A 20090-nucleotide genomic window follows, 5' to 3' on the forward strand; every position below is an offset into this window, starting at 1 on the left:
TTGTCATTGTGATGCCATTCGCCCTCATTCTTGCTATGTGCGATGGGGTATAAGAATCTGCTTTCTTATTTATCTTTTAAAAGAACAAAGTCAACAGAAAATAAAACATTACTGAGGTGCAGACAGAAAGGCACAGGAGAGGGTTGTGAGGGCAGCAGAGATTATTAGGGCAAGGCTGCTAACTATTGGTGAACTGTCAGAACAGCGCTGCTTGTCCAGGGCAAGAAGGATAATTAGGGACACTCATATCCCTTTAACAATATGTTTCCCACCTGTCCTCAGGTAGATGGTACTGTAGCCTGAGGTGCAAAACATGCAGATTCAGGGACAGCTTTTAACCCAACCACCAAACAACAGTTAAAAACAAACTGATCGAGAGAACTCCGCAATATTGAATGTAGGATATAGAATACACTGTAGCATTTGGTAGCAACTTTATCCTTGTAGCATCTTCATATGTGCAGTATCCCGTGTCCTTTATTGTATGTTGTGTATATATAGCTACAGAGACAGTTATTGATAGTTTTTTTTTAAAATCCTATCTATCACCATCACACACCTTGGACTTTTACTCTGTGCTTTTATTCTGTTTTTATTTTTTCATGCAGTGCATCAATACCTCTTTCTGTGACAGCATCTGTGATGTTTTTCACTGCATGTCAATAAAAATGAGTCTAAGTCTAGTCAATGAGTTGAGGAAGAAGAAGAAGATTGAATTTACCTGAGTTTTATTGTGCGAGATCTGTGAGTAGAGGAAAGGCATCACATTGACAATCCCTCCTATCAAGACAAAAACAGAGTAGCAATTCATTCCTGATGTGTCTGATCATTTTTTGTTTTGTTTTTCCCTTTCTCTTTCAGTAGGAAAAAAGAACAACCTTGAATTTGTGTCATGGGACACATAGTCACTTCAGGCACTGCAATATCTCCTCAATAAATGTTTTTATCTAACAACACAGGTTGAACACAACACATTAGCATTTCTCCTCAGATTAGCATCTCTCACACACACACACACACACACACACACACACACACACACACACACACACACACACACACACACACACACACACACACACACACACACACACACACACACACACACACACACTCTTTCCTGTACAGGCACCAAAGTGAGGTCTGGTAAAATGCCCATTGGGAGCGACGACCACCCTTTTTGCAAAACTGGGAAATAAACACTGATACTGCACTTAAACTCTAGATGTCTCCCTAAGTCAAGTTGTCACCTCAGATTTTGAAAAATCACTTTGAGAGGAGCATTTTTACACTTTCTGGAAGCCTCTTCATTAAACATCTTGTGAGGATCGGCCTAAATGTCTTAACTTTTCAAAATGATCCTCACTAAACAGGTCCTCTACCTGCGATGATCCTCACAAAGATAGCAGTACACACATACCGCCTTTGTTCTGGTGACAAACTTTCCTAAAAAGCAATTTCAGAATATGAGTTACTTTGCTGGTCTGGCCAACAATGCAAAATACCAGTAATTATTTAAACTAGAGGCTTCATGTCTGAACTGGAGTCGTGATCTTATAAGCAGCCAGCAGATTTTGGAAAGAAGACCATAAAAAATAGATAAGAGTGGAATATTATACAAATAATGAATGTTTATGAGTGCAATGGTAAGAATACTTCACGAGGTGAAAGATGAAATGTTTCATTCAACGAGGCATATGAAATATTCTTACTATTGCACAAATGAAAAAACACTCATTACTTGTTTTATATAACACCTAAAATAGATCCTTGTCATTTAATATTTTATTAATTTATCAACAAGAAAAGAGGGACTTACATTTTGGCGTGCATCACTAGTCCTTTGAGGTCAAGAGGTTCCAAATAGTCCAACACGAACATTAAACAGCAATCAATCCAATACAAAATTGTATGCGTACAAACTGCCATCAGCTTTTCTAAGTCCAATGAAAAATTGCGAAACAAATTTGTCGAGCTCTTCATTCCAACCGGCCTTGTACTTCAGCTATAGACGTCCCAGCGAATACTGCAAATGCCTTCAGATGGCTTACAGCGTACTGCATATGCTTTTTTTGTGTGTGTTGGAAGAATGAGCACAGTCAACAAGCTCATTCAAATCGTTGTCTGTCACTAAAACAAACTAAAACAGCATCATGTTTGTTTTTAAACTAAGTGCCGTCACCATGTTTTTACGTTAAGGTGGTCATTAAAATGGGAAATGGGACGAACGATCGATATCATGTGACACAGAGATCACCAATCACGTGACAACGATCTATTTAGGCATAATATAAAATTAAATATTATATGGCTAACTTATCAACAGACCTGCTAAGTACATTTATATCATTATCAGTGGTACATTTATATATCAGATCTTTGAACAAATGTGTAATTTCCAATGAGTGAGCCAATCCCAGTTTTTGGCAATATAAGATAAAGAATGGTATATTTTCTCTTACTGCGTTTACATGTGGCTCAAAAATATAATCAAATGCTGAAAACTACAAGATACTACAAACAGAGTTCCTTGCACTGGTAACAGTTTAGGACTTGCATAGTCCAGGTCAAAGCAAACCATCATAAGGACCATGGCTCAGTCCTCAAAAATATGATTTAATAAACACCCAAACCAAGGTTAGCTTATTATCTTATCTTAACTTCAGACTCAAAGATTGGGGGGAGCAGGGGTGTTCGGATCTAATTTGTTTAACCCAAACCATTCGAAGATGTCCAGTCCTCACATTAGGCCACAGGTTAACCACGTCTCACAGCCATATAGTAAGACTGAAAGCACAAGAACCCTAAATTCTTGGACCTTTGTTCCCCTAGACCACTGCTTCACAATCCTGTCCAGTGACATGATGAGCCTATATGCTCTTCCTAGATCTCTCTGGACCCCCCACACTGAGCACCCACAGAGTGTAACATCCCCACCAAGACAAGTGACTGTCTCAAAAAGTTCAACAGTTTTACCACATACAGACACAATGCTGATGGCTGAGTCCAGCATATCACTGGAAGCCTGGATCTTAGTCTTAATCCAGGACAATCGCAAATCCAGATAATATCTTCGCTCAACTTGTCAAATGTGACATTAAGAAATCCAATGATTCCAAAATGATCACGGTATCCATAAAGTCAAGGCATTAAACCTTTCCTTGCTGACAAAGGCATTCAAGCCACTGGAATCCAAACACCCAGTTCAAGCAAGCATTGACGGCATAAGGCCAAAAAGACATTTGCTAGATCAGGGGTGAGCAACAAGGCCCAAGACACTGCAGGTTTTCCTTGCAACCAATCACCTCAGCAGTTAGGTTCCTGATGAGCTTCTCCCCTGAACATACACACTTGATCCTCAATGAAATCGCCTGCTAACCCTAACCCTGCAAATTCTCAGAATGCCCCAAAAATGAAATTGATCTACTGAATCAATTTAGTTGTAAAAATTAACAGAGACCACAAAAGAAACTGTCAATATTCAAGCTTGTGTTCAATAAGTACTTCAGAGTAAGGACATGCTCGTTAGTGAACATCTTGAGCATGAAACCAGACTGCTCCCATTACTGAGCACCAAGGTGCTACACCTAAATGCTCTTGAGAATGACCCTTGCAAGTTCCTGGCTGAGCACAGAAAGACGTGTAATGTCCCTGTGGTTGTGACAAACCAGGTGAACACCTTTTCTTTTCAGGAGTGGAATAAGTAGGCGTTTCTTTATGCATGTTGGGATGACACCTGTGTCTTCAATGGAAGCAACAACTGCTTGCAACACTATGAAAACAGCTTCTCCATCTGCTTGATGTAATTCAACCAAATATCACAGAGCCCTGCAATTTTTCCTGCTTTCAGCTGCTTCACCACCTTTTCTATCTCACTGGAGGCAAAGTCACACTGTGATGGACTGAGCAATCAGACTGAAACAATTTGTGCTGTGGCAAAAACCACCTAATCCATTGGTCTCTAGAGGATTTGGGGCTCTGATAGAATGAGTGGCCAACCACCGAATGCAGGTGTGCAGCGCTTCCAACTGGGAATAGAAGACAAATAGATAACACACAGATAAAACTAACAGCTACTGGACGTCCACGGGCAAGCTAAGAAACATGTAGAGGACAAAATGGTAAACAAACATGCAACCACGGGGAGGATCTCTGATGTCCACTCATATTTGGTATTAGTCTACAATTCAGTATGCAGAAGGGAACATAAATATACAAGAGGAACTTCAAAAGGCCAGAAAAATAAAAGCATGCCATCCGCGTTATTAAAAATGGTGTCTAACCCAGTGCCACTGTGCCCATAAGGAAAGGTTTCCCCATCTGACTGAAGTCACTGGTGCTCTGGAGACCAACCTCTGACCCAAGTGCAAAGGTCACAGCCACCTGAAAGCCAAACACACACCAGGGATTGTGAAACAACACAGGAAGTAAAGATAAAGGTAACTTTGGTAAAAACCAACATTTGTGCCTGAAAAAATAAAATATTAAGTTTAAAAAGTACATTAAGTTAAAACAAACTTTTCCAAAAGTTTCCTTTTTAAAGTGATGATGAAAATAATGTTAGATAATGTGCTGCATATGTAAATGTTAACTGTTGCTTGAAGACAACTGTTTCACTTCTTCATATGTTGTGTGCTTCTCCCATAATTTATCGTATATAGGGTGTGTCAAAAAACGTACCCAAAAGTATTTTGACAGCACAGAAAAACCAGTCATGTATGACCATGTGGCTGAAGCATGTAATTTTTCTCTCCAATGCATAGTTTTTAAGTTCAGTATTTCCTTTTTGATGTTTTAACCCTTTATCTTTTACATCACATGATCGATGTAACCTCCTCATCTAAAGTTTCCTAAGAAACAAATCATCTGTCTCCCATTTTCAGGAAAACCATCCATCCATCCATCCATCCATCCATTTTCTTCCGCTTTATCCGGAGTCGGGTCGCGGGGGCAGCAGCTCAAGCAAAGCCGCCCAGAGCTCCCAATCCACACACACCTCCTCCAGCTCCTCCGGGGGAACCCCAAGGCGTTCCCAAGCCAGCCGAGAGATGTAGTCCCTCCAGCGTGTCCTGGGTCTTCCCCGGGGCCTCCTCCCAGTGGGACGTGCCCGGAACACCTCTCCAGCGAGGCGTCCAGGGGGCATCCGGAAAAGATGCCCGAGCCACCTCAACTGGCTCCTTTCGACGTGCTCCTCCATGTCGTTAGTGAAAATTTAAAATTTAGAGAAAGCATTCACAAAACACACAGCACAGCACTAATGCAAGTTTATGACAAGGAAAGAGAGGATGAAAGAGTGCAGGGTTTTCACCATCACACCTCACTCATCCATGCGGGCGGAACGGCCACCAGTTAAATAATATTCATCCCAATTAACGTGCCCGGAACACCTCTCCAGCGAGGCGTCCAGGGGGCATCCGCAAAAGATGCCCGAGCCACCTCAACTGACTCCTTTCGACGTGGAGGAGCAGCGGCTCGACTCCGAGCTCCTCCCGAGTGACCGAGCTGAGGAAAACCACCTAGTAAATTCAAGTCTTCTTGCCATTTGCTGGGGAGTTAATTCGCTCTGAGACTGAATTTTGTATAGAAAGAGATGCAAGTCAGCCCTTAGGATGTGTTGCACAGAACTCAACGATTTCTGTTCTCTGAATTAAGGTCAAATGCTGCATTTTTTCTGGACTTTAATGTCTTGCAGAACAAAGTTTAGGGTTCCTGAAATGAGAAAATCACCATTATTTCCCAGTAAACCCTTTTCCTGGTATTCATATTTCAGAGTACTTTTGGGTACATTTTTTGAGAGCTCTAACTGTTTGTGCCTATGCACCAAGCAGCAGTCTTCGGTCTTCTTGGAGTCCCTGAACAGAGTCCTGTATGGGGGTCCAGTAAGGGACTCCATTGTTCCGCTGGGGGACTTCAACGCATATGTGGGCAATGGCAGAGACACCTGGAGACGTGTGATTGGGAGGAACAGCCTCCCTGATCTAAATCCGAGTGGTTGTTTGTTATTGGACATCTGTGCTAGTCATGGGCTGTCCATAACAAACACTATGTTCGAAAATAAGGATGCTCATAAGTGTACATGGTACGAGTGCAACCTAGGCCGAAGGCTGATGATCGATTTTGTGATTGTATCATCTGATCTGAGGTTGCATGTTCTGGACACTTGGCTGAAAAGAGGAGTACTCACAAAGGGAGAGCTGTGTTCGAGATCTAGCCAGTAAGTCAGACTCGTTTCCGGTAGGGGTTTGTTTCCGCGAGGGCTGCACCTGACACCAGCACCATTTGTGATATTCATGAACAGGATATCAAACCGTACACGGGGGAGGATGATCTTCAGTTTGGTGAGCTCAGGGTCTCATCACCACTTTTTGCAGATGATGTGGTCCTGTTGGCTTCATCGGCCTGTGACCTCCAGCACTCACTGGATCAGTTTGCAGCCGAGTGTGAAGTGGGTGGGATGAGCATCAGCACCTCTAAATCTGAGGCCATGGTTCTCAGCAGGAAACCGATGGACTGTCTTCTCTGGGTAGGGAATGAGGTCTTCGCCCAAGTGAAGGAGTTCAATTGCCTCGGGGTCTTGTTCACAAGTGAGGGGACAATGGAGCGTGAGATTGGCCAGAGAATCAGCACAGCAGGGACTGTGTTGCATTCGCTTTGTCGTTCTGTTGTGGCAAAAAGGGAGCTGAGCTAAAAGGTAAAGCTCTCGATATTCTGGTCAATCTTCGTATCTACTCTCACTTATGGTTATGAGGGTTGGGTCATGACCGAAAGAACTAGATCGCACGTACAAGCGGCCGAAATGGGTTTCCTCAGGAGCATGGCTGGTGTCTCTTTCGCGTTGAAAGGAGTCAGCTGAGGTGGTTCGGGCATCTGGTAAAGATGCCTCCTGGGTGCCTCCCTAGAGAGGTGTTCCAGGCACGTCCAGATGGGAGGAGACCCCGGGGAAGACCCAGGACTAGGTGGACAGATTATATCTCCATACTGGCCTGGGAGCACCTCGGGATGCCCCAGTCAGAGGTTGTTAATGTGGTCCAGGAAGGGAAGTTTGGAGTTCCCTGCTGGAGCTGTTGCCCCGCGACCCAATACCGGACAGGCGGTTGAAGATGAGTGAGTGAGTGTCCACACAGCAACCTCTTTGCAATTTACTATTTCTTGAGAGCCGATTGACAGGTCATTGCTAGGATGCAGCTGTGGTGAGAGAAGCATAGTGCCACCATTGCTCAAGAATTATAGGTCGCCTTTATTATACCATAGCACAATGCCATGTCTTGTTGGACTGCTAACATACTGATAAAAATAACCAAGGGTTTTTTAACCCCTTAACGCCCAAATATAGCTGTATATAAAAAAATGTTTTGTGTGTGTTTTTGCCTTTAAGTAGATGGTAAATAATGTTGAGATTATTAATTTCACTTTTGCACAAAAACTAGATAGTAATATTGGGTATTCTGGTAATGACTTTATGTTATAATGTTATAATAATAATGATGGTAAGTTGCATATTTGAGTCAGAGATTGTAGCATATATGCGACGATGGGCGTTAAGGGGTTAAGACTACAAGTTTTAAAATCAGCAAGTATAAAATGCGGCGAGTCGGTGAATGTGCACAAATTTGACAATGGTGGATGCTGCATCTGTTGTGTTGACTCAATCTTTATAGGCTAGTATGACAAAAACATGGAATTTCTCATAATAAATAAAATGGGCATGGTGAAATGGATAAAAGTTCGATGTGTGGGTGATACATAGATTCCCTTACTATGCCACTTCAATACCAGCATGAGTTGGTGTATAAACACAAGCATCTTCCCTGTGTTTTGCTGGTCTAGGGAGACGGATAGGCTGACCAAAGCCATCTGTTTCAAAATCCCTGCTCAAGACAAGGACTTTTAGTGCTATTACACAAGCATTCTTGTACTCAACATTCGCCTGCAATTCATCTACTTTATTGCTCAAAGATTGGACTTTTGAGAACAATAGATGGAAATGGCAGGCTGATTCTAGCCTTCGCTGCACTCCTACTTTCAGTCATGCTTCGTCACCTTGGCCATGGGTTCTAACCCACAACGCTGTCCGCTGGCTGACACTAACAGCTACTCACCGGTGGATCTCTGATGGGGTTCCATCAGGTAAGATCCTGTACTGTTGCAGTGAATGAAGAAGTCGTGCCTATTGTATATTGCATCCTGTGAAACATGTTGGCGTCCCTGCACTGGCTTCCGGTCTCTTTGAGGTCGGATTTTAAAGTGTTATTACTGGCCTATAAAACTGTTCACAGACTGGCACCCCCCTACCTGGTCGGCCTGGTTGAGCCCTACGTACCGGCTTAGGGCCTGCATTCACAGGGTGCAGGCCTATTGTGCGTCCCTAGGGTGAATAAAAAGTCAGCGGGTTACAGAGCTTTTTCTCACTGTGCCCCAGCTCTGTGAAATGATCTGCCTGTGCAGATCCGACAGTCGGACTCTGTGGAGACTTTTAAGGCTAGATTGAAGACACACTTTTTCCCCTGTTTTATCATTAGTATTTTAAACGATTGTGTGTCTTCTTTTATTTATTTTATTCCTTTTACTTATTTATGTTTTAAATCTTAACCCCTTAACGCCTGAATTTATATAGCTGTATATAAAAAATGTTTTTTGTGTGTTTTTGCCTTTAATTAGATGGTAAATAATGTTGAGATTATTAATTTCACTTTTGCACAAAAAATAAATAGTAATTTTGGTATTTTGGTAATAATTTATGTTATAATGTTATAATAATGGTATGTTGCAAATTTGCGACAACAGGCATACTGGTCAGTTTGGTATGTTGCATATTTGAGTCAAATATTGTAGCATATATGCGACAATAGGCGTTAAGGGGTTAATTCATTTTATTCTGCCTTTTAAATGATGTTTGTGAAGCGCCTTGAGGTGACTTGTCGTGATTTGGTGCTATATAAATTAATAAATTTGATTTTGATTTGATTTGTTCATAGTTCACAACAGACCGAAGTGTACTCATGCTCATAAACAAAGCAATGAATAGATCCATGATCACTCCAGAAAGCTAAAATAGTTATATTCACTCAACTGATTCTAACAAGGAAAAAACTGAGATGATGGAGAGCAGTGTGGAACAGCGAACATGATATGTGCATGCAAAATGATCTTTTGGAGGAAAAGTGATGTTGAAGAAGAGGACAGTTCCAATCATTTCTGAGCAAGCATTGTACACTAATGTTTTGCAGATGAACAAAAGTTCTTCTTAAACACGTTTCTTCAGGTTTGGAAAAAGAATGAATCACGTTAGATCAAAAGCGACTGTGGCGACATCTTCCAAATGAACCCACCGTCCTAAAATATTCCCCTGCTGGCTCAGATGACAGCAATCATAGAAGCCAGCAACAAGGTTCAATGACAACTTTATTAGAGGTGAGGGTCTGCAGTATGAACCAATTATAAAGCTTGAATAAATGCCACGCTAATTATTTCCAGAAAGGCGTGAAATTGTTGGTGATTCTCCGTGAATAATTTACCTTTGAACACAATTCCACAGCTCAGTGCATGAGGCACATTTTAAAGTGTGTGTGTGTGTGTGTGTGTGCGTGCGCTCGTTTGTTCATGCACCTGTGCAACTGTGTTTATACGCTCTCCGATGTGGAGTAGATGCCACAGTGAAAGGTTAATTCAGGATGATTTCATAATGACTTCATAGATCACTTATCAAGGCGTATCAGCCTCATTTGAGCCCCAACGGTATTTCATTTAGCTGAAGGTTTTTATTTAAAGCAATTACTGCGATACCAGGGCAACAGAAGCTGCTTGGGGAGAACACTGATTTGAAGTTACAGAGCAGAAACAGAACACAAGAGAGGAATAATATTACTATTCAGTCTTCAGTTTATGACATGGGTGTGGTGTTAGGATTTTAAGGTGGAGGTGACGTGAATAAACCCTTGATTCCACCAGGTGTGACTTTATAATGTAGCGTGTGCATCATGATGAGTCCCCAGTGGAGTGACTTCCTGGATGGTTCTTATCAGAATTATGGCAAGAACATTAAACAAGTGTCTGAATGACTTTTACAACAACTCTAATGTCGAGTACGTATGGGGTGATTTCTTAAGCCCCTTACACACCGGGCCTGCGTAGAGTTGCATTGTGTTGCATATGTAGTATGCAAGAATGGTTGCGTAAGTTGCGCGCAGGGGAAAAAAAGTTGTGCGCAAGGGGGAGATGCTTGGCGCCATGACACTGTTTTTACAGACTGCCTGGACACGCAGATGAATTTGATACCTTGGAAAAAATCAGAATACATTATTTCCAGGAGTTAATGGACTTTAATATGTCACAATCATGACAGAACCTCAGGAGGTGAAAGAAAGCTGCAGACAGTGGTTGCGCACATGATCCATCTGTGAGGAGTTTGTGGATGTGGACATGTCCTCTCACTGGTGATTCGTCCATAAGCAGGAATTAATGGACTTTATTTAAAGTGCAATAATCATGAGAGAACTTGAGGAAGTGAAAGAAAGCTGCAGCCGGTGATTGCATATGAGATCCATCCGTGAGGAGTTAGTGGAAGTGGGCATGTTCGCTTGCTGGTGATTCATTCATGAGCAGGAGTTAATGGACTTTACCATAATTAACATCCCACAATCGTAAGAGAACTTGAGGAAGTGTAAGAAAGCTGCAGTCATGACCAAGTGCGCAATCCATCCCTGAGGATTTAGTGGATGTGGACATGTCCTCTCACTGGGGATCTGTCTGTGAGGAGTTAGTGGAAGTGGAAGCTTGGCCGGCCCTCCTCTTATTCTTCCATGGTTTTGAAGCTTCACTGCCAGCAAAGTCCAGCGGGATGAATAAAATCTATCAATGCAGGTATGAACTGATAAAAAACCGGTTGTGTACAATTGCGGAGGCATGGTGTACAGTAGTGCAGTGTTGCATATACTTACATACAGTAGCGGAGTGCTGAGTAGACTTGCGTGGAACACTGCGTCCAGTGCTCTACGCACAACAAAAACCTCCGTGTTGGAAACCATTCGGAATATTCAGACGGCTTTCAGTGGCTTTTCAGTCGAGTGAGTATCCGAGAAATTGTGTAACAGCTGGGCATGCCACAACATGTCCTGTGAGACTTCCAACACGGAGGTGTTTTTTGTTGTGAGCCATGAGCGGCTCCGTCCCGACGCGCGAATTCCTCCGCACGTCTTTCATTACAAAATCTCCTGTAACAGTGGAATGTGCCGCAAAAGTGCTGATGTCCACATTTTCTGCGATTTCTCTGGTAGTCACACGACGTGCCGGATCAACACAGCCTTCACTTTGGAAATGATCTGGTCATTTCAGCCTGTTGATGGCCGCTTGGAGCGCGGCGCGCCCTCCGCCGGTGTGGGCCATCTTTAATCCGGTTGTAATGGTCCTTAATCTGTGTGACGCCGATAGAATCTTCACCGAAAGCCATCTGAATTTTGCGAATGGTTTCCACCTGGCTGTCTCACACAGTTTCTGAAAAACTTTCATGGAGCAAAGCAGCAGTCGCTCAGCCATTTCCCTGACAATGAAAATCCGACGAGGGGGCTGGACCAGTGCTCACTCAAAGCCTGCCCACAGGCGAATGACGCAACCGACAGGTGTGAAAAAACTCACGCATGCGCACGAAGGTTCAAGCTTGGCTGATGCAAGCGCACATGATTCAAATCCATATAGTTTTTGAAAAAAATAAAAAGGTCCGTTACTTTTTGGCCAGACCTCGTACAGAGGTGGGTTTCAGCACAGCAGTGGAACAATACTGGTTATTCCTGAGAACCGAGGAGGACATGTGTCCACAGTCGGACATCACTTGGGAGCTGTGTGCGGCTCTTTAACACTCCCTGTAGATGTGACTCTGTATCTGCAAATCTTTTTTTTTTCTTTTGTCCTGCCCTGAGCATAGCTCTTGAGTTGCAACATCTTTTAAGTTCAAAATCTGAACTGTTTTCAGAAACACTGATACTATGATGTAACTGTAGCACCTTTTCAGGCAACCAATCACACAGAGCATCCTCACAAAGAACAGAATTTTGTTTTTGGGCACAGATGCTGTTTTTGCTGAGAGTGAGTACATCAAATCAGTGTGTGTATTTCTTAATGATTAATGTAAATGAATTCCAAGGCATATTCAGTGACTTGGAAAATCTTCATGTATTCATCCCTCATCAAGAAAAGTGGCTGTAAAAGTGATGATTTAACCCTTCTATTTAGAATTATTTGTTCCTGTTCCACTATTTTTGGAATGAATGCATTTATATTCATAAATGAAATAAAGTTGACCGCACAAAACACAAATTATCTGTGGTTCATTTTGCCTGCAATGATATCGAAATCATATTAATGTAAGGATTATTATGATTTCTTTGTATTTTTTTAAACCCACAATTTCCATATCATCTAAACTTTTTCTGATTTGGGGTTGCAAAACAAATAAAAAATATAGTGTTGTATTCATTCATTCATTTTAAGGGTCAAATATGTTGAGCAACACCAGATGATTTTGTTTGTGGGACACAGGACTCCTCCTCCTCTAAGGTGTAGACCAGATCCCTGGTCTACACCTTACCTTTGGCTGGGACTACAAGGTGACTTATGTTATGAATTGGCACGATACAAATATTTGTTGTCTTTTTAAGTGGCGTCCCTCCCCAAAGCCCATCCTTCACTCGTTCCTTCTCTTTGTCACATGAAGGTGATTTATATCCAGACAATCAGTGATTCTTTTTTTGAGAGATTTTTGACTATGACCTGCAACAACACCTTCTAGCAGATTAAAATGTCAACACGTGCCAAAATCCATGGTCTCAAAAAAGCAAAAAATGAACGAGTTTTCACAATGTTTATCTCGTCGTGAGTTTACCTGTGCTGTTACTGTGAAAGACTTGTGCAAGAAACAAGAAGTGTTCTGTGACGATATGGCTAGCTTTGTACAGACAGCAACAAATGGATTATTTAACTGCAGCATTGCCTTAATTTAAACACAAAGAAACTTTTTTAAGCTTCCATGAGAGTCAGAGTTTTCTGTTTTAATATAAACGCTGTGCAAAATGTTTCAGTGAGGTAAATTATGTCCATGTGGTTAATATTTTTAACTGGTCGTGCACATCACCTTTGTTTTTTTTGTTTTTTTGCTGAGCCAGACATCAGCTGACAAGGAACACATTTAATAAATGATAAAAGGATACAAAAAAAAAAAAACAGACACTGACAGGTGATTTATTCTTTATTTGTGAGGAAATCAGACATTTTATACAACATACATTAATATTTGGATGAGGCTGTGCAAATGCCCACCCTCACTTCAAGCAGAATTTCATGCAGTGTGCCCAGGTCGCTCAAGTGTGCGAATACAGTAATTTGGATAATACAATTTTTGTACCTGATTCAATTTCAAACATTAATTAACCAGGTGGGAAAATGATGTATGTTATGTATGTTCCATTCATTGTCAGCAAGCACACATTCATTAATACAATAACATGCTTTTGGACGGCGGTATGCCCAGTCACTCAAAATGACAGATATTCACCCGAGTTAGATGAGGGCGAATATCTGTCATTGCAGGCGACGGCATGGACAGAGGGACGACAACTGCATGTTATTTGCATTATTAGCACTTACTGAGATACACAACACGTGGAATCACATTAACAATATTTAATGTAATTTCAAAACGCACAACACCCAGCAAAAGCGTACATAAAAACTTGTCTCACTTTAACTTTTGTCGTGTTGGCTGGCGCGCGCTGCTCTCCAAATTTGCCAGGGCGTCCCCATCAAGCTGGCTGCTTTGGCTATCCATGAGCAAATCCGCTGTAATATCCATATTGGGACCAACACACACTTCTTATCTCTTCCTCTGGGCTGAGCGCTATGACGTCATCAGTTTATGCACAGCGGGCGGGTATTGGGATACATGCCCGCAGTATAGCCAGGTAGCGTAAATGTAAATCTATGCTACCGGCCCAGCAACGCCTCAGTAAGTGATAATAATGAACAGTACCTGGCATGTTGTAAATGTATTATTCCTGGAACAGGGACTGTAAGACTGGTGTGAAGTGCTTCTCCTGCTGTACTGATGGTTGTTAGACAAACTGCAGATGTATATGTCTGAAACACCTTTAATGATTGTGTACTGGCCTTTGTCCCACCAAAATCAATCCCAATCAAAGGAGGAGCCCTGAGAGGGGCTGCTTACCTGTCCACACACTGTATTTCCACAGACCTCCAAGGATCTGTAATTTAAATTCAGCTGGAAACATTAATCAACTTCATAAGCTGCTTACATCTAAGAGCTGTTTACGTCACATTCACATTTTATAAAGTTCACTTAAAAAGAGGTTACATGCACCAATCTAAACATTGCTTTCTGGATATGGCTTTTGCAGAGGAGTAACAACTGCCTGAGGCCAGCTGGGAAATGAGAATAAATTATAGACTGCTTTATTTTAGGATTATTTCTCTGTGAAGAGAGGGATTCAGCACATTCAGGGACCTACTCACATTAGTGGAAATATCCTGGATTTGGTCCTCGTTTGTGACATCACCATTTCAAACACTGACAATGTGTCTCTTGCGTCACTGGTTTCAGATCACTCACTTATTAAGTTTACAGTCTCTTTGTCTTGTCCACTGGGACGAGACAATTATTTATTACCAGGATGACACATCAATTCCTCAACTACAATTGATCATTCAGTGATTACTTATGTGGCCTCAAGCATAAGTCTAGATGTCGAGAGCGAAAATAATGTGGTTCAAAATTAGAATCATTCCACCTACGCTATTCTAGACTATAAGCATGCACTATTGGCTACAAAACTGGTCTACTACTCTGATTTGATTAACCAAAACAATCATAACTCAAAGCTCCTGTTCAACATGTTGGCAACACTCATTCATGGACAACCACCGCGGTAAGTCGCTTGCCTATTATAGCCCAAGATTTTTTACATTACTTCAAAAAGAAAATAGGTGACATTAGGTTAAATCCCATTAGGTCATATCCCAGCATGCCTTAGTCCCACCACTGCACTCTGTTACTGATGTGGGTGCCATCACTGAAAAACCACCTAGATTTACTGAATTTGATATTACTTCATGGGGTGTAACTTCTGCTAAAAGCACAACCTGTCTGGTTGACCCTATAGCAAGAAAACACCAAATTTTACTTTCATCACCTGCCGCTGGTAAATTTCTCTCCACCATCGAAAGACATGCAAGATGTTCAAAGGAAGAGAGCACGTGAACCCATCACCAAGTTATTGCAAGCAAAAAAAAAACAAAAAAAAAACAAAGCCTTTTTTTGCAATCAGAAGAAACCATTATGTTGTTCTCATTCATTCAACAGTGGGAAGAGTGGAAAAACCGCCCAAGAAAAACAGAATAATACATCATGTTAAGTAAAATTAAATTATGGTTACCGTGACAATGAGCAGGATTCCTTTCAGCAGTGTGAGAAATGCAATGATTGGCTGGATGATCATTTGGGCAAGTAAGATAATAAGACTCAGAATCCAAGTAAAGGCTGGAATAACACTGATATAGCTGTTGAGAAAACAAACAGAAAAACATTTCAGTGATTTAATTTATGTGCAAATTTCACATGAAGAACATATATGAATAACTAATGGGCAATTCTATGGTAACGGAATTACAACAGCAGCAAAACCTGGACATATGGCATCTAACCATGACAGATTAGCTCAGATTGTAATTCCGTTACCGCAGAATTGCCCTAATGTCACAAAAGTCAACACTTGCTCCTGTCGCTGTTTAAAAAGATGATTATTACATCAACTGTATTGTGTAAAACATCTCTGTTTGAAATTATTACCGAACTTGCATTATGTTTTAGGTTAATGGCAAAACTGCATTAAAGCAAAACAGGGAGAAATTGGGGTTCACTGTATATGATGGGAATCGTAATAATACTGCAATTCAAGAAAAGTTTTGTTGATATTATGTTCACGACACCGACTTTATTCCAGCAACGGGACATCGAAGACAGTTTCTTTACCAACACTTGCAGAAACCTACTGATTGCTGTAGCGAGGATAGAGAATAAGGTGGCTTATCCAAATGAGGATGCCAAAGGTTTTTTTTTTCTCTTCACTCTACTAACCCTCCCACTTTGACCCCACAATGCTTTGCAGCATCTCCCCTGATGATGAGAAAGCCAGTAATGAACTGCATAGACACACCAATGAAGCAGCCCAACCTGCTTACAACGTGTGAATATTATTTGGGTTACGTACTTACTGGGGCATGACAAAATAAATTAGCCTGTTAAATGATAAAGCTAATTATAGGCTATTGAAGATGTCTGGGCTTGAGAGGAGTTTTTTTTCTAAGTTATCAGCACTGTACATAAATTCTTGCTTCAGTGACTCAAGTGTCCTCTTGGAATCGTACCACAACAGTTAGTCAGTCTGAACAACTTACGTACAAATCCAATAAGTTATTTACACATTATATTCTATAAATATTTCCCACGTCAACTCAGTATAACTCAAGAAAACTTTACTGCCCTGCCACCCCAATGACTTATGTAACAGGCACTATTAGGTTAAAGTAAACTGTTTAGGAAAAATTGCTTTCATGGTTTAAAAGAAAGTGCAGCAGAAAAACAAAATCAAACGAATCATGGACATGGCTAGGCACTCAACAGAATCATAGAATTCCTATCCAAACCAGAGATGCCGAACATCAATTCTCGGGGTATCTCACATTCCAAAGTAACCCAAGGTTAAAGGATCCATAGAGTAACATTAAGCCACCCTGTATTGTTGCAAACCTTAAGACATGTTTACAGGAGAAAAATGGAACCAAAAAAAACCCACACCTGAAATGTTTCATTGTTTGCTGTTCTCAATTCTAAAAAGTATTTAAGTGTTGCTAGAAGGATCAGCAGTATTACAAAGTAGTAAATGTTTTAGCATCTCAACTTATTTTGGAATGTGTTGCAGGCATTAACATGCAGGAATGGGTGTATTTCTACAAATGAAGTTGTGTGTATCTTAGGTTATAGAAGTCAAAGTAAATATAAGAATCAGTGTAATGTGTGTGTGTTTTTAATTATCATTTTCCATAAAGTATGAACCTTTTCTAATTTGCAGTTGCAAAGGTTTTTCTTCATAGTATGCCAATTAAAGACTTGGCAACTGTTAATTCTGAAGAAAAAAAATCCAATTTGAGACAGTTTGGTTCTACTGAAGTCAGCATTTTTAAAAAAAGTTTTTTAAGGACCAATTAAAAAAAAGTGACTACTTTTTACGTTCACAGCCCAATACATGACTCCTCAACCACAACAGCAGTTAAGAATCAATCAGCAATTCACTGATCAACATGGCTCAGGCACACAACTGGTCAATCGCCACATCTCAAAATCAGCCAGCCAAAATGTAAACATCCTCTTGGTCTTTTCCAGTTGTTAGAGTGCTCAGCACCGAGACATCTGTGCACTGGATCATGCCCAGAGAAGCACACCACAGAAACAAAATGCTGTTTCCTAAAAATACAAGTGGTACACCTTCAGTGTCTCCTTAAGTACTGGTTAATTTGACACCAAGCTATAGGGCAGCGCATGTGCACTTCCTGGGCATGAAGCAAGACAGCTCTGATTTCCAAGTAGCAAGTAACTGGAATTGAGTTCTGTGAAGAATTATCCTTGCAAAGTTCCTGATTTCACTGATTAACATCACTTGAGCAGCTGGGATGAGTTCATCAATGAAATCACCTGGTGGAGTTGGTAATTATAAAGAAAACCTGCACCCTCTTGGCCCTTTCTGGAATCAGTATGACACCTATGACTTATGGGTTGGCCAGGACTTTGGTGGCATGAGCACTGCAACCAAAACAAGCATAACTCAAAGTTCCTGTTCAACATGCTGGCAACACGTATTCATGGACAACCACCTGTAAGTCATGGTTTCATAAATGAACACATGTTGCACTTTTTGGATAGCTGTGGATGTCACCACAGCTATCCCATTTGAGCTTCGAAACTGCTTTTCAAAAAAACAAAAACAAAACAAAAACAAACAAACAAACAAAAAAACCTATGGGTAATGTCACGGAGGGTTTGTCCAGTCTGTGGTATCCACCCATTGAGATCTGGTATCCACCCACTGAGTGAAACTCAAGAGCACAGCAACTGCAACAGGATCATTTCCAAGTGCCTTTGAATCTAGGAATGCTGAGAGAAAGGGTGTCACCCTCCACAGACAAGACCTTTGGTGCTCTTCAGTGGTTTAATCTTTTCAAGAGATGAGGCTCCAAACAGCTTCCTGTACAATGAAGGGGCTTGACTGAAAAAGAAGTGCTTGCATCCAGTTCTAAATTAGTTTCCAAATGGCAAGGACCACAGCAAGTGGATTATAAGGTGCACAGACATGGTAGGAGCAACACTTGAACATCTACCACTTTTTCTCTTTCTAGTGTTTATGGTGTAGAAAAACGAGTTTGGCCTCGAGGGTTAAAAGCAGCTGAATCTCCCTCAACAATGTTTATGAACCTTCTCTCCACAGCACAGAGCATTTCTGACAAACTCTCCCCAGCACTGATGAACAAACCTTATATCGCACCTTGGGAAGGTGATAGTCCAGGGTGTAAAGTGTTGGGTTTGTGACCAGAGGATCCACTGTTGAATCCCGGTGTGAAATTGAGTGCCTTGCATGGCACCAGACAGAATGCGGTGTTGTAGCCCACAAAAAGCTGCACTAGAGCTGTAGAGGAACTGATTTTAGTGTAGTGTTGAAGAGTAGAAGAGTGGCTCAGCGTGCCTTCTCTGACAATGACAGGTGTAAAGAAATCCTGACATGCCACAAGAGACGCGTGCACGGCTGAGCCAAGCTGAACCAGTACAGAAGCATAATCTGAAAGAAACAAGATGCTGACAAGACAGAGTGCAAAAGACAGAGAAGCCCTTGGCAGTCATTTTGTTTATTATTGGGAGTATGAATAAATACTGGTTTATCTCATCTTTGAACTAGCACATACTTACGTTTATTTATGTCACAATTTTAAGCCTTGTCAAGTTCCACCAAGGGGCCACTTATCTGTCACAAGTGGAAATGCAGCATTCAAAGCTGAACATTTACAGTAGTGTTCAGAATAATAGCAGTGTTATGTGACTAAAAACATTAATCCAAATTTTGAGTGTATTTCCTATTGTTACTTGGGAAACAAGGTACCAGTAGATTCAGTAGATTCTCACAAATCCAACAAGACCAAGCATTCATGATATGCACACTCTTAAGGCTATGAAATTGGGCTATTAGTAAAAAAAAAAGTAGAAAAGGGTGTTCACAATAATAGTAGCATCTGCTGTTGACGCTACAAACTCAAAATGTTCAAACTGCTTTTTTAGCAATCCTGTGAATCACTAAACTAGTATTTAGTTGTATAACCACAGTTTTTCATGATTTCTTAACATCTGCGAGGCATTCATTTTGTTGGTTTGGAACCAAGATTTTGCTCGTTTACTAGTGTGCTTGGGGTCATTGTCTTGTTGAAACACCCATTTCAAGGGCATGTCCTCTTCAGCATAAGGCAACATGACCTCTTCAAGTATTTTGACATATCCAAACTGATCCATGATACGTGGTATGCGATATATAGGCCCAACACCATAGTAGGAGAAACATGGCCATATCATGATGCTTGCACCACCATGCTTCACTGTCTTCACTGTGAACTGTGGCTTGAATTCAGAGTTTGGGGGTCGTCTCACAAACTGTCTGCGGCCCTTGGACCCAAAAAGAACAATTTTACTCTCATCAGTCCAGAAAATATTCCTCCATTTCTCTTTAGGCCAGTTGATGTGTTCTTTGGCAAATTGTAACCTCTTCTGCACATCTTTTATTTAACAGAGGGACTTTGCGGGGGATTCTTGCAAATAAATTAGCTTCACACAGGCGTCTTCTAACTGTCACAGCACTTACAGGTAACTCCAGACTGTCTTTGATCATCCTGGAGCTGATCAATGGGTGAGCCTTTGCCATTCTGGTTATTCTTCTATTCATTTTGATGGTTGTTTTCCATTTTCTTCCACGTGTCTCTGTTTTTTTTGTCCA

General features: G+C 41.2%; 1 protein-coding gene across 1 annotated transcript in view; it reads right to left on the reverse strand.

Annotated features, from left to right (window-relative positions):
* LOC117519560 overlaps positions 1 to 20090 on the reverse strand; it is a 103007-nt gene that overhangs the window by 25337 nt on the left and 57580 nt on the right. Inside the window, exons 8-10 of the mRNA XM_034180852.1 lie at positions 15438 to 15561; positions 4284 to 4383; positions 722 to 780 (exon numbers count right to left, since the gene is read on the reverse strand). Of these exons, the coding sequence (XP_034036743.1) occupies positions 722 to 780; positions 4284 to 4383; positions 15438 to 15561 (283 nt within the window). The remainder of the gene's footprint in view (positions 1 to 721; positions 781 to 4283; positions 4384 to 15437; positions 15562 to 20090) is intronic.

This window comes from Thalassophryne amazonica, chromosome 10 (genome assembly GCF_902500255.1).
Source record: "Thalassophryne amazonica chromosome 10, fThaAma1.1, whole genome shotgun sequence".
In the NCBI taxonomy this organism is placed as follows: domain Eukaryota; kingdom Metazoa; phylum Chordata; class Actinopteri; order Batrachoidiformes; family Batrachoididae; genus Thalassophryne; species Thalassophryne amazonica.